Source organism: Aulonocara stuartgranti, assembly GCF_965226115.1.
Source record: "Aulonocara stuartgranti genome assembly, chromosome: 2".
Lineage (NCBI taxonomy): Eukaryota > Metazoa > Chordata > Actinopteri > Cichliformes > Cichlidae > Aulonocara > Aulonocara stuartgranti.
This window is the reverse complement of record NC_138940.1, coordinates 3,430,887-3,444,264: the sequence shown is the minus strand read 5'-3', so window position 1 is coordinate 3,444,264 and position 13,378 is coordinate 3,430,887. Positions and strand designations below refer to the sequence as shown.

The 13,378-nt window shown below is 39.4% G+C and overlaps 2 protein-coding genes across 3 annotated transcripts in view; both read left to right on the top strand.

Annotated features, from left to right (window-relative positions):
- LOC309712848 (signal-regulatory protein beta-2-like) overlaps window positions 1-11,081 on the top strand; it is a 71,366-nt gene extending 60,285 nt beyond the window's left edge. Inside the window, exons 2-4 of the mRNA XM_082543997.1 lie at window positions 9,926-10,054; window positions 10,145-10,188; window positions 10,293-11,081. Of these exons, the coding sequence (XP_082400123.1) occupies window positions 9,926-10,054; window positions 10,145-10,188; window positions 10,293-10,424 (305 nt within the window). The 3' untranslated portion in view covers window positions 10,425-11,081. The remainder of the gene's footprint in view (window positions 1-9,925; window positions 10,055-10,144; window positions 10,189-10,292) is intronic.
- On the top strand, window positions 358-2,093 carry LOC309712838 (uncharacterized protein). Of its 2 annotated transcripts, XM_082543982.1 has the most exons (6): window positions 358-409; window positions 549-857; window positions 1,064-1,411; window positions 1,568-1,708; window positions 1,799-1,854; window positions 1,933-2,093. In XM_082543982.1, the coding sequence occupies exons 1-6, from the start codon at window positions 367-369 to the stop codon at window positions 2,059-2,061; spliced, it is 1,026 nt and encodes a 341-aa protein (XP_082400108.1). In that variant the 5' UTR covers window positions 358-366; the 3' UTR covers window positions 2,062-2,093. The 2 variants fall into 2 exon arrangements, with proteins under 2 accessions (XP_082400108.1, XP_082400109.1); XM_082543983.1 differs by lacking the exon at window positions 1,568-1,708.
- Window positions 11,082-13,378: the final 2,297 nt, after the last annotated feature.

Below are 13,378 nucleotides of genomic sequence, written 5' to 3'. Positions count from 1 at the left end.
GCTCTTTAGTTTCAATATCAATGTGAATTTCAATATGAAAGTTATAAAAAATGTTTTTGCACATTTCTTTCCAGCTGAGAGTCAAAATTATGCTTTCATGTATTCTTTCTGTAAGTTTCATTTTGAGAAACCCACAACAAGTCTTAAATATGAAATGACACAACCTACATTTGGTGTTGTTTCATGTGCTTAGGTTGGAAAGATGGTTCATATTGTTTCCACTACGGTAATGCAGTGAAAAACCAACGAAACGAGAAGCCAATCAGACTGCACTGAAAGTGTTTCCTCCCACTTCATATGATTATATTTAGATGGATCATTTAAATTACGTTTTTATTACAGCAGTATCAAGTCAAAACACCAGAAATGAGGGTTATGTTTTATTTATTCCTGATACTCAATGTTGGTCGTAAGTATATGGAGAGATAATATTTACTGCAAATATATATTTAAAGTAATGAAATTTAAGAAATTTAAAAGGACAAACAAAATTAATGATGACTGAGTGGACTGATTTTTTTCCCTTTTTGTTTTTTGTTTTTGGTCAGGTTGCTCAGATGAACAGACTTTCGAGACAAAGACTGTTTACGTTGGGGAGAATATTAACCTGACATGCCCCCGTAGAGATATAGGAACCTTGTTTTGGATCAAGCTTGTTTCTGGAGACTTTCCTAAAATCTTAGGAAGATCATTTAGCTCTCAGAGTGCTGATCAGCGCATTAGAACTGTAACAGATCCTGGAATATTTGATCTGTATATTACAAAAGCACAGCAGAGTGATACAGGAGTTTACATCTGTATGAAAACAGCAAATAGAGAACTAACATTTTTGAATGGAACCTACTTAAAAGTTGAAGGTAAGTAGACAAAAACCTGAAGAATGTTTGTAGATTCCTGTAAAATTTGTAAATTTACATTGATTGTTTGCTCATTTGTGCATGGAGGTATGAATAGGCGTACCACCATGCGAACACCAAATAGTTAATATAAAAAAAAGGCAAAGCTTTTTATTGAATTTTGCTAAAATAACAAGTGATTTTGCACATTCTTTATAATTACTTAGGACCTGAGCCTCCTTTCACTACAGCTCCTCCACCTGATTCTGTCCATCAGGAACACACAGTCAATCTTCAGTGTTTGGTCCTCCATGACTTCCAGAATAAAACATGTCCAGTAGATGACAACGTGTTCTGTTTGAGCGCAGAACCACATCAATCTAACCCGGGCTCTAATTATACTCATGTGAATGGTGGAGATGAATATGAAAGGAACTCAGAGGCACTCTCCACAAAAACATGTTTCTACAGCTACTTCAGAAACTTCAGCTCTTCTGATTCTCAGACGTATTACTGTGCTGTGGCCACATGTGTGGAATCTTTTTCTCGAAATAAAACAACAGGCGATGCTGAAGGTAATTGAGTAGTATTTTTATATAATGGAGCAATTAGAGGATTTGTGCATTTTGTTACATTTTAGTTTTTTTATCTATTCTATAATGCCTAAAAAAATACTTTTGGTAACAATTTTAATTACTGTTAACTTTCATTATTTCTTTTTTTTATGTCAGCAGTCAAGAAAAGCTGCTCAAAGAAGGACAATACAATTCTCTATCTGTTGTGTGTCGCTTTGGCAATAAGCCTGATTGTTATAGCCTGTCTAGTTTATTCAATCAAGAAGCTAAAGAAGAGTTCATATGTATATTCTAATGGTAAGCAAAGTCACTCCCATCACATCAAGCAATCAATACTAGGAAAATATAACCTAATTTTACTGCTTTTTTTTTTTAATGACAATACAGATGCAGTTGCCCTGCAAACAAATGTAATTTCAAGTGGTGACCAGGAAAATCAGCAGGTAATTATAAGGACAAACAGAGCCATAAGCTTCCAGCATGTTTACCTGTGTAAATATTAACATGTGCTGCTTCCTCAGACAGATGAGGACTTGTTGTTTTATTCGGCACCAACTTTTAAAAAAGCGAGCAAATCGGGGACAAAGGATACAAAACCTGCAGAGGAAGAGAGCATCTACACTGATGTCAAGGCTCTTGAGCTGGATTAAGCTCTATAGCATCATGGATGTGGACATATATTTCACTTTTGTTAGAAATGTAATTATTTGTATATTTTTGACACTGTATTTCCAGTTTATGTGCAAAGACTAAAAAGTATATTATTAAGCTATTTTAGAGATGAAAACAGTATGAATCCCATCTATGAATGGTTTTAGTCTGTGTTGTTGTGTTCTTTAATATTATTTAGTATATTGATGTGTTTCTCTGTAATCCACATGAATACATTATTTTCACGAATATAAAAGTGGTTACAGTGGATATACAGTTTCCTGTTTGATAGTAAATAAAGTTTAATACAAAAATATAACACAAAATATCAACAGTACAAGAAAGTCACTAATTATTTAATTAAATTTCTTAAAACAGAGTCAGTGTGGCATTTTTTCTTGTATGTGTATATTTTTAGCTATGAACTTAAATTTAATTTAATAAACTTAAATTTTGACAATAACTCAGTTAGTCTAGGCTACTCTGAAATAAGTAAAAACTTGCCGACTTTCCTTACTCCAGAGGTAAGGCCTAGTGGCTTCATAGTATAATAATTCAAGAAACAAAAACGCTTCATGGGTCATAAGCTAGTGTACCCTTTCTGCTTGTTCTAAACCCTGATAAATGGGAGCATTTTGTCAGGAAGGGTATCCAATATAAAAACTACGCAAAATCAAGTGTGTGACCCATCTGTGCTGGATGCTGTGGCTGTACCTTGGGGGAAAAAGGCAGCAGCTACAAGTACAGTATCAGTCAGAGGTGGGGCCTGATGGTTTTATTTAAGTTTCTGTCAGTCATTATGGTTATACCCAATTTTAAAATCACAGTAATCAGACTTCGACAACAGTCAAAATAACTGGAATTCCATAAAGTGATATAAACCAAGTTTTGTTACATAGTGACAAAAAGGGAAGAATGAGTCCCAGTCTGGGGCTTGTTGAACCTTGATCCTTGTGGGAGATGGTCACCACCAGTGTTGGTCAAGTTACTTGAAAAAAGTAATCAGTAACTAATTACTGATTACTTCCCCAAAAAAGTAATCCTGTTACTTTACTGATTACTTATTTTCAAAAGTAATTAATTACTTAGATACTTAGTTACTTTTTAAAAACACGATTTACAACCTGAATAGGTGATAAAGCGATAGATCTTTCAGCCCAGTTCTACTTTTTCTACATAATCCATCATACAAAATGTAATCAAATGGAAAAGTCTCTTTTTTTAACTTGTTTTATCAGTTTTAATCTTTTAACTTTATGCATCAAGCAAAAATTTAATTATATGCAACATTCTCTGACTTGAATAAATTAGTTTAACATTTAAACCTATTTTCTGCACATTCCAGCACATAAAATAAAATATTTTTTGTGTTTACACTCAGTCTTTCAAATAGATGCAAGTAAAACACAGCAGAAAATAAATAAAGTCAAAGACTCAGCGGTCCTGTTGCTCTATTTTCACCTGTAAAGCAGGACTGCGGTAGGCGGAGGTTTACCCTGGTGCAGGTGTGCCGCGGTCAGTGGAAGAATCCGCGAGTTTCTCTGTGAGTTTCCCATTACGTCGTAGCTACTCGGTGCTTGTTTGGAAGTTTAGGGGTTTTTTCGCTGTAAAAAGAAGTTTTCTTCCCACGCACAGCGGACACTAATGTTTTTGTCACTTTTTATGGAATCAAACTCAAAGTAAGGTCAGTACTTCCACGCTTTAAACGCTGCACGCTCATACTCTCTCCCACAATCGATATGTGATCCATTGTTGATCTGCACACAGCTGTTGTCACTAACGGCGCACTCGCTTACGTCACTGTCGTGAGACATTCTCGCAAAAAATCATGGTTTTAGTAAAACAGTAATGCAGCGTTCCTACGGGAAAGTAATCTAATTACCGTTTTTGCAATAGTAATCCCTTACTTTACTCGTTACTTGAAAAAAGTAATCAGATTACAGTAACGCGTAACGCGTTACTGCCCATCTCTGGTCACCACTCTCCACTGGACAGTTCTACCCCTTCCTGGGATGCAGGTACTTGTTGGTTCTGGGGCATGTGGTTATTTTGACTTCTGCTCAGCAATCTATACTCTATAGAGCAAAAAGCTAATTAACTATGTAATGCCTCCAGTAATGCCACCCATTACCCCACCTTTGCAAATACAATACTTACTGATAAACAATAAAATATTATTTTGATGAATGAATTTTAAATTGTGTCTTTTTTTTTTTTTTTTTTTTTTTTTTTTCTTTTTTTTAAATGACATCAGAAACAGCAGTATGCGACATTACGTGATGGCAGAGCTTCAGTTCATCCTTTGTCATTTTTTTTTTTTTTTTTTTTTAATAAATAGGACAGGGGGAATGAATGAGAGAGAGAGGGGGAGAGAAAGAAAGAAAACCCAAGGGGAGAAGAGACGGTGAGAAGGGGGGGGAAGAGACAAAAAAAAAAAAAAAAAAACTCCTGGGTCACCTGTATGGAGAAAAAACAAACAAACAAACAAACAAACAAACAAACAGAGGAGACAGCAAACAACAAAGAGCAACATAATAATAGAGAAAACAAAGCACCATCACAATAAACTAGCTAGTCATAGATATCAGTATTTACTAAGTAATAAACGATATTGTGCAGCACGCAAGATAGACAGCGCACAGTGTGCTTTGAGGCAGCAGCCAAGAAAGCTTTAGTCCGCGTCTGTGAATACCCATGTGTGCATACCTGTGTGGATCAGCATGCTTGCATTCCAAAGGTTTCTCCATGTAATGATCTGCTAGGGAGTGTGGGGGGGCCACAGCCCCATCCTCCAGGGTGTGAAGCGGGTATGGAGGAGATCAAAACTCCAGACATCCAGAGGCCCCCAGAACACAAGAGACCATGGAAGACCAACAGAGGGGCAGCCGCGCCACTGTTCCAGTAAGAGCTGAGGAGAGTCCCAGATGAGGGCTCACTCAGCAGCCGCGGAGCAGAAGCCAGGGGGGGTTGCAGTGACGCGCCCGTGAGCTCCGCCGGCCCCCAGCTGCGCCTGAGTGACCGAGCCCTAGGCCGAGAGGCCGGGGGCACCCCACCTCCAAAGGGGCCCGAGCGAGCCCCAGGCCCCAGGCCCCGACAAGCGGCCGCCAAGGAGTGAGCCGGTGTGTACCCGGACGCCCACCCCCAGACACAAAGAACCACCAACACACCGACACCTGAGGGAGTCCGCCACCGGCAGGGGAAGTGGTGGTGGGTGGAGATAGGCCTCCAAACCTTGGAGGGCCTGAGGTGTCCCCAGAGAGGTGGCGTCTGATACCCAACCTGACATATAGACACAGACATACAGGCACACACAGACACAAACATCCATTCCCACCCTCATGCTCTCATATGCACTCACTCCACACTCAACCAACGTGGAGACAGACATAAAGAGACGCTGTACACACAATCACACTCCCCAAGCGTACTCTACAAACCGGGTCTAGGTACCCTTGCCCCTGGAGGGGGGAATTGCACCCAGACCCAGGTGGTGTTACCCTTTTCCCTGCGGTGGGGAGAGGCAGACCACCCCGACTCCGCAGCAGCAGGGAGGCCCCACACCCCAGACCGCAGTCGGACGGCCAACTCCTCCTACTAGCCCCCCCGCTCCAGCAGGCCGCAGAGAATGGGGGTGGGAGAAGACTCCAAACCTCCCTCCACCCGCTCATTGTAGTGTTGATGCATATGTGTTCTAAGGTGCATTTAAAACCCAGGAGGGCATGGAGCTACCTGCCAAGGAGCAGCAGGTAAGCGCATAGTCCCTCCTGCTAGCCCTCAATGACTAAGTGTATTTAAAATTAAATTGTGTCTTTAGACATTTTGTTACTAGCAGTCTGTCTCAAAAACACATAATTTGTTTCCATTTCTTTAGATTAATCAGCATCTATCCATCCATCCATCTGTCTTCTTTCGCTTATCCGGGGCCGGGTCGCAGGGGCAGCAGCATCTCCCCAGCCACCTTCCCCAGCTTGTCCGGGGGGACACCAAGGCATTTTCAGGCCAGCCGAGAGATATAATCTCTCCAGCGTGTCCTGGGTCTGCCCTGGGGCCTCTCCCGATGGGACATGCCTGGAACAACTCACCCAGGAGGTGCCCAGCAGGCATCCTTGTCAAATGCCAGAACCACCTCAACCTTGTGAATCTGGATGACTTCATAAAATTGTATTATTAATAGTAATATTAAGATTGATATGAATAATATTTATTTTAATAATATTTAATTAATCTGATCACCTCCTTATCCCGACAAACTGCTCTGAGTTTTCATTGTACGGAGGAGAAGATCACCCAGTAGAGTTCACCTATTTGAAAACACAGCCTGACTACTTAGTTTATTTCAGAAGCACTTTAGAACTGAACCTTACTGGTTACTGACATGGTGGTTTTATAGTCCTGTCTGACCAGAATCCTGTGATTCCGGTCGGACAGGGGGTTCACCCACCGTGCGCGTGCAGTGATTCCTCCAGGATCCTGACTGAATGTTACTGGAAGCGGATTACGTAAGTGACTGCCGAATATTCCAGACAAGTGGTCTGGAATAGAGCAGAGAGGGGACACTTTTCATAGGTTTTAACACTCAGTTTCACCTCTGTATTTGTTATAATTTTGCGCTTCTCTGTGGCTTGCTGACTTACCAGCAAAACCACAGACAAGAGTAGCCCACAGACCAGTTGTACCATATGCTCTGTAGACTGGCTCCATCTGACAACAGAACTCACTGCAGGACAACAAATATCGTGCCTCTGCTTGGTCATAAAGCCACGTTCATCTTACTAAAGCTACCTAACAGATTACAAATGAGAGGAAAGTTGAACCTCATGAATGAACTAACATTTATTTCCTCAATTATCATTTAAATATGGTGGCAACTTTGTTTATGGTATTTGCAGTTATTTATGAAGATCTTTGAAATGTCCACTGTTGTTTTGTGATAACATTCATATTTTATTATAAATGAAGAAGCTGCCGTACATTTAAGTGAAGCTACTCTGTGGCTCCACTTGCTCGGTGTACTGTTCTCTCTTAAACTCTTCTTAAAGACTTCGACTCTGGTCCTACATACATTTAATAATTTGCAAACCTGAGATTGGTCATGTTTGCATCTGGAAATAAATATTTGTCTGTTCTGTATTGTCATTTTAGTGTCATTTTTCTGATGTGAAGATGGCTGAGGCTTTTTTTGAGTCTTGAGTCATTTTAATTTTATTTATAAATGCTTCATAAGGCAAAAAATTCTTATCACTTTGGTGAGGTCACATAAAATACTAACAACTGAATTAAACATGAATTACAATATGAAACATGTATTTATAAACCCTCTATTAACACACTTACAAACATATATATATAAAACAATTACCCTCTCGCTCCTGTGGGCGGTCTTGCCCTTTGACTCCTCTAACAGAGGCCTGGGTGCTTGAGGGTCCTGCGCAGTATCTTTGCTGTTCCTACGACTGCGCTCTTCTAGACAGAGATTTCGGACGGTGTTCGTAGGATCTACTGGAGCCACTTGCCTAGCTTGGGGGATCACTGCACCAAGTGCTCAGATTACCACTGGGACCACTGTTACCTTTACCCTCCACATCTTCTGGAGTTCTCCTCCCAACTCTCGGTACTACTCATGTTCCTTTTTCCTGATGTTGCTGTCATTCGGTGCAGCTACAGCTATCGCTACGGCCGTCTTCCTCTGCTTGTCCACCACTCCTGTTCCAGTTGGTTAGCCATCAACAGCTTGTCTGTCTTTAATTGGAAGTCCCACAGAATCCTAGCTTGGTCATTATCAGGGGCATGTCCCATTTTGACCTCTGGACTTCCAGACTGTATTGTTCTTGCATATTATGCCAGCCATTTTATTATGGCTTGGTTTTTGTTAAACAACCAACGCCTGGTCTGTGTAAAAGACCAGGGCTTTCATTACAAGAAATAAATAAATTCCAGCCTAGTTTCAGTTAGGATTTGGACTCGGCTGCTATTTGTCAATTATTCTGTTTATAAACTGTAAGGACAAAATTTCACGTTACAGCTAAATGATAGAAGGTTTCAAGGTTAGTGGCCTTTAAATCTTTACACACCTAGGATTGAAGCCAAGGGTAATTGGGTATGAATGAAAATTACGAGTGGTGGTGGTTCTACACTGAAAGATGCCCATTCTCTGTTTTAGGATAAGTTGCTTCTTGTGTCTTCCTTTTAAATTGGGGAGGAGTGGAGCAGCACACATACAAATGGATTACTACAGTGTCAGGAGTGATGCTGAGAGCAGAACTGTATATTCTGTGCTTTATGAATGTGTGGTTAAAAGTGTGTTGGTCAGTAAGCTGAGAAAAGTGGTATATCATTTCAAATACATTAATAACAAACAACAACAACAAAAAATTGACGTTGTGAATACAGAGTAAAAATATGTGAATAATCCTGGATTGTTTCTCATGAAATTTGCTACAAAAATGGCCAAATATTCTGTTTTTTGAAGACTATAAATCTCCATTGTTCAGCCTGCTCTTTAGCTCTACAGGTGGTAAAATGTCGTGTCCCCCTGGCCAATATTCAATCTACAAATTTTCCCTGAAATGTACAGTGTGACACATTATAGCTATTTCAAGATCGAAGAACACAAATAGTTACCATGTTGGCAGTGTTAAAAACCAGAGTCCAACACAATAGAAGATGAAAGAGAGGTGATATGTTTTACAAAGCACAGACGTAGATGTAACAGGAAATGTACTTTTGAATCTATTCTGTGTTAGCCAATCAGGTGCATTTTACTGACCTAAAACGATCATTCCACCTCCTTCACTCATTGAAATACCAGTACGGTCCCCAACAAAAAGCAGAGCCAAGATGATCGTCTTTTGGGTTACATTGTTTTTTTTTCACCAAGGATGTAAGTGCATTTTTATTTTGTCTAAAAATGTTCTTAGTTAAGGATTTTCATGTCAAATAGACATATACAGAATAAAAGAGTTTTACATTGGAAAGTTACAATGTCAAACAAAATGTTATTTCTCTTATTTCAGATTCTCTGGTTCCAGTTAAAACTGTTCAGCTTGGTGAACCAGCAACCTTGACATGCACTATTCCCAAAGAGCTCAGCGTTAGGGGACTCAAATGGTACAAGCAGAGCGTCGGGGATACTCTTAAATTAATAGTTACTCTGATTCAGTCTGAAGCTGATTTTAGTCCTGGATTTTTGAGCTCAAGATTTCGGATAAATAATGATGCAAATTTTAGCAGCCTGATCATTTTGGAGACAGTTCAAGAGGATGAGGGTCACTATCATTGTACAAACACAGAATGGATTGGAACTACATGGGGTGGAATATATTTGTTAGTTACAGGTAATAAGCCAATCTACTTTTAAAAATGTTCACATTTTTCTGTGCATGTTTTGGAGAATGTGATTTGTATTACACAGGAAAAGCTCAGAGGACATCAAACTATGCAGTCAGTCAGTTACTGATAGAATCAAATCCAGGAGACACAATGACGCTCCAGTGTTCAGTCTTCTCTGACTCTGACAACAAGACATGTCCAGGAGATCTCAATATTCTCTGGGTCAGAGAGGGATCAGATAAATCTCTTCCAAACATCATCTACACTGACAAAAACAGAAGTAATGAATGTGAGAAAAGATCTGACCATCAGAAGACATGTGTTTTTCACTTCTCTAAGAACGTCAGCTCCTCTGATGCTGGGACTTACTACTGTGCTGTGGCCACATGTGGGGAGATATTATTTGGAAGTGGAACTACTGTGGTTATTCAAGGTAATGTTATCATTACTCTATTAATTAGAAAAAATGTCACAAATGGCACTTTGGCATTCATCTCATCTCATCTTTTCCTTTTCTTTTTAATATGATTGCAGACAGCAGTGTGTGGTCACAGACAGCTAGTAGAGTTGTTTTCTTGCTCTGCGCTGTCGTGGTTATAAGTCTGATTGTTATTGCTGTCCTCATTTACACAATCAAGATAAACAACAGTGATCATCCCAAAGGTAATTGAAGTTAATCATAATTCTCTTTTTAATTAAAAGCATATAAATCTTGAGTTTTATCCATTGTTATCCGTATTTTCCACAATCAAGCTGCTGACCTGCAGAAAATCTTTAGTGATGAGAAAAAACAGCAGGTAAAGCAATTAAAGCTGAGAATATTCTTAAAAAATATAACATGTTTCTTATTTAAGTTTCTTTTTAATGTTTCTAATTTTTTTTATGCACTGCATTTTCCCAGAATGAGGACACATGGATGTTTTCTGCTGTTGTCTTTACCACGATAGAAGTTGACAGAAGTATAACAAAGAGTGCAAACGCAGTGACGAGGCAGCAGATCTATATGGCTGCCAAGAATCTTGGGCTGGATTAGGTCTATATATGATGCCTTGGTATGAAATAATCTTCTTTATGTTTGCTTAGAGCTAATTGTTTCTTTTTATAATGTGGCTTTGTGTACATATTATTATCAGCATGTTTAAATGCACTTTGATTGATCGCAACTTAATAATTAAAATGTACATGTTTGTATGCATGTAAAGATCCGCCCTGAACAGCAGCGTTCCTGGTTTAGTCTGGAGTGTATGAGGTTCAGATAGTTAGGGTGCATACCAAATAAGCACATACCCATTAAAATAAAAACAAACAGACATCTGTGAAAGCAAGGGATTATCATTCTTGGTAATTATGTAGTAAATATGCAAATTAAATCTGTACCAACTGCATTTTTTAAATTTCATTTTTATGATGTATGATGATAAAATCTTGGAGAAATAAGTAAAGGGTGAATACGTATAAGAAAAGTACTGTAGCTGAAACTAAAGACTAACAGGAAGGTGCTGATGTATTCAAACAGGGAAACCACACATGAGAGAAGTTTACAGATTTCAAGCTAAGAAAAAAGGTGATTGTGATCAGTGCATAGTGTTGATTTGTGTCTCAGAAGAAAGAAATGTAGAACAATGAGGGTTAAAAGGAAAGCATCATAGTACATCATTGTCTTTATCATTTTGCAGTCTAGTTGTAATGAATTGTCCTAAAATCCTATTCTCAATGTTACTGTGTTTGTCAACATTATTAAATAAAACACCTTCTATCAAATCTTGTTATTGTTCAACTTCGCTTTGCAGCTTTGTAAACATTTTTCATCACTAAAATTCCTTTAGCATTTGAAAGTAAAAGATAGGAGTTAATGAGGTTTTATAATATTTTTCTTACAGTGATTTAAGATGTTAATCATTTGTTCCTTTGAAAAATACTACTATCTGTCCATTCTCTTTCTCTTATCCATATTAAGGTTACTGGGGGGCTGAAGCCTATCGCAGCTATCACAGAGCAAGAGGTGTGGTACACTCTGGAGAGGTCGCCACACTGACTCAGGGCTAACTAACTGCTGTATTCATTATTTGTGTACATTTCATGAGTAATGCTCTCCTTAATATTAAAATGGACAGATGAAGGACAGATCATTACATTTTCCTGCTCACTATAAGAGTCTCATCCAACAGCAGCGTACATACAATCTTGTGGTCATTTTCTCGTTTTCCTTTTTTTTAAAACTCTCATTGCATAGCAATCCCCGGTGATTACATCATGACCTGTAATGACTTACATTTCACAATCTTTACATTTGCATTTCTTACATTCAGGGACAGTCCTAGCATGTTTGGTACCCTGGGCGAACACTCCCTCTCCCTCTGTCAATTTTCCATCAGTAATTTTGCACTCTAGTATCACCCAACCCCACAACATGGACTAATAGACTAATAGACATATACCTTGTATAAGGTTTTTTTCTGGGATTTCACACAACCCAGGAAAAATAATTAATACAAAATGGGCTTGGAGTGACAATATTATGAATGAAATGTGCACTACTTGGAAGCAGCCCGCCCCCTCCCCTTTCGACAGGTTGTGTGTGAGACTTCAGCACAGCAGCAGGCGCACCGAGGGCCCCTCGCGCTCACTTTTTGCATAGATGTGTGTGATAGAATTTAGAAAACACATGTGTGCAAATTATAAGTCTATATCATCATTTCTTAAGTTTTTGTGTTTGTTTTAGGGCAGTCAGTGTTAACGCGTTAACGGCGTCATCACGATTAATGCGATTAAAATTTTTAACGGAATCAACCTATCCGGAGCGCAGAACGGACAAACTTCAGACAAACTGCCCGAAATGCGTTGAGAGAGAGATTTCAGCGATTTTACGACATTCTGCTCTCCAGATGGAGTAATTGCTGCTTCAGCCAGAAAATCTCCCGCCGTCCCGCCCCTCTCCTCCCTGTGTGGCAAGCAGCAGGCGCACCTTGCAAATAAAGGGCACCTTTACTCCCTGCAAATAGGCAATAGAAAACCAATCAGTGCCCATGCAACGCGCTCTAGTGTGAACGCTCAAAGCGGCCGCATGCGCAAAAGAAGACGTCACACACAACGCGCTCTGTTTAGACCCAGAGCAACAGTATTGTTTGACTGATGGACCTTAATATAAAGACTTCGGACTTTACGTTTCCCAATTTTTGCTTTAAATTATTTTGTTATTTAAATAATAATGTAAATAACCTAATAATGATCCTTATTGCTGTGTAAGAGGAGCGCTGCTTCAAAGGATAGCTTCAGGTTTCTGTCAGAATCTGCAGATTATACAGTACAAATAAAATGTTCACGTTTCTCCAACGTTGTCTTCCCAACAGTTTCACTGGATGGCCAGGAAGCGTTCATGATGTCTTCTCGGACGCTTCTCCGGCGCTGATAATTGGCGTCTGTCTTGTGTCGGTGACGTAAAAGACGGATTTAATGCGACATGATCATTCAAACAGCAGTCGCTTTCTAAAACATCGGATATGTATCGGATTCAGTACCACATACGAAAGTGACCCAGATCGGATTTGAAAATATCGGATTTGTGCCGTTCACACTGTCACACCATGATCGGTTGTGGGTCGCACAGGGTCAAAACATAGGATTTGATGTTTGGGTTTCCAGCAAAGCGTGGAATTACCAAAATCAGAGAGGGGATAGAGATGGGATAGCCTAACATATGAAACAGGAAAAGACCGCAGTGTAATGCATTTATTTTAACAAAGTGACTGTATTCTAGTTATTAACTATTTAAGCAGTAACTGTAACAGAATACAGTTACTCATATTTTGTATTTTATACAGGTAATGCCAGTACATGTATTCCACTACTCCCCAACACATTCACCAGTGTGTGAATGTGTGCGTGAATGGGTGGATGACTGGATATGTAAAGCGCTTTGGGGTCCTTAGGGACTAGTAAGGCGCTATATAAATACAGGCCATTTACCACTGTATTAGCAAAACTACT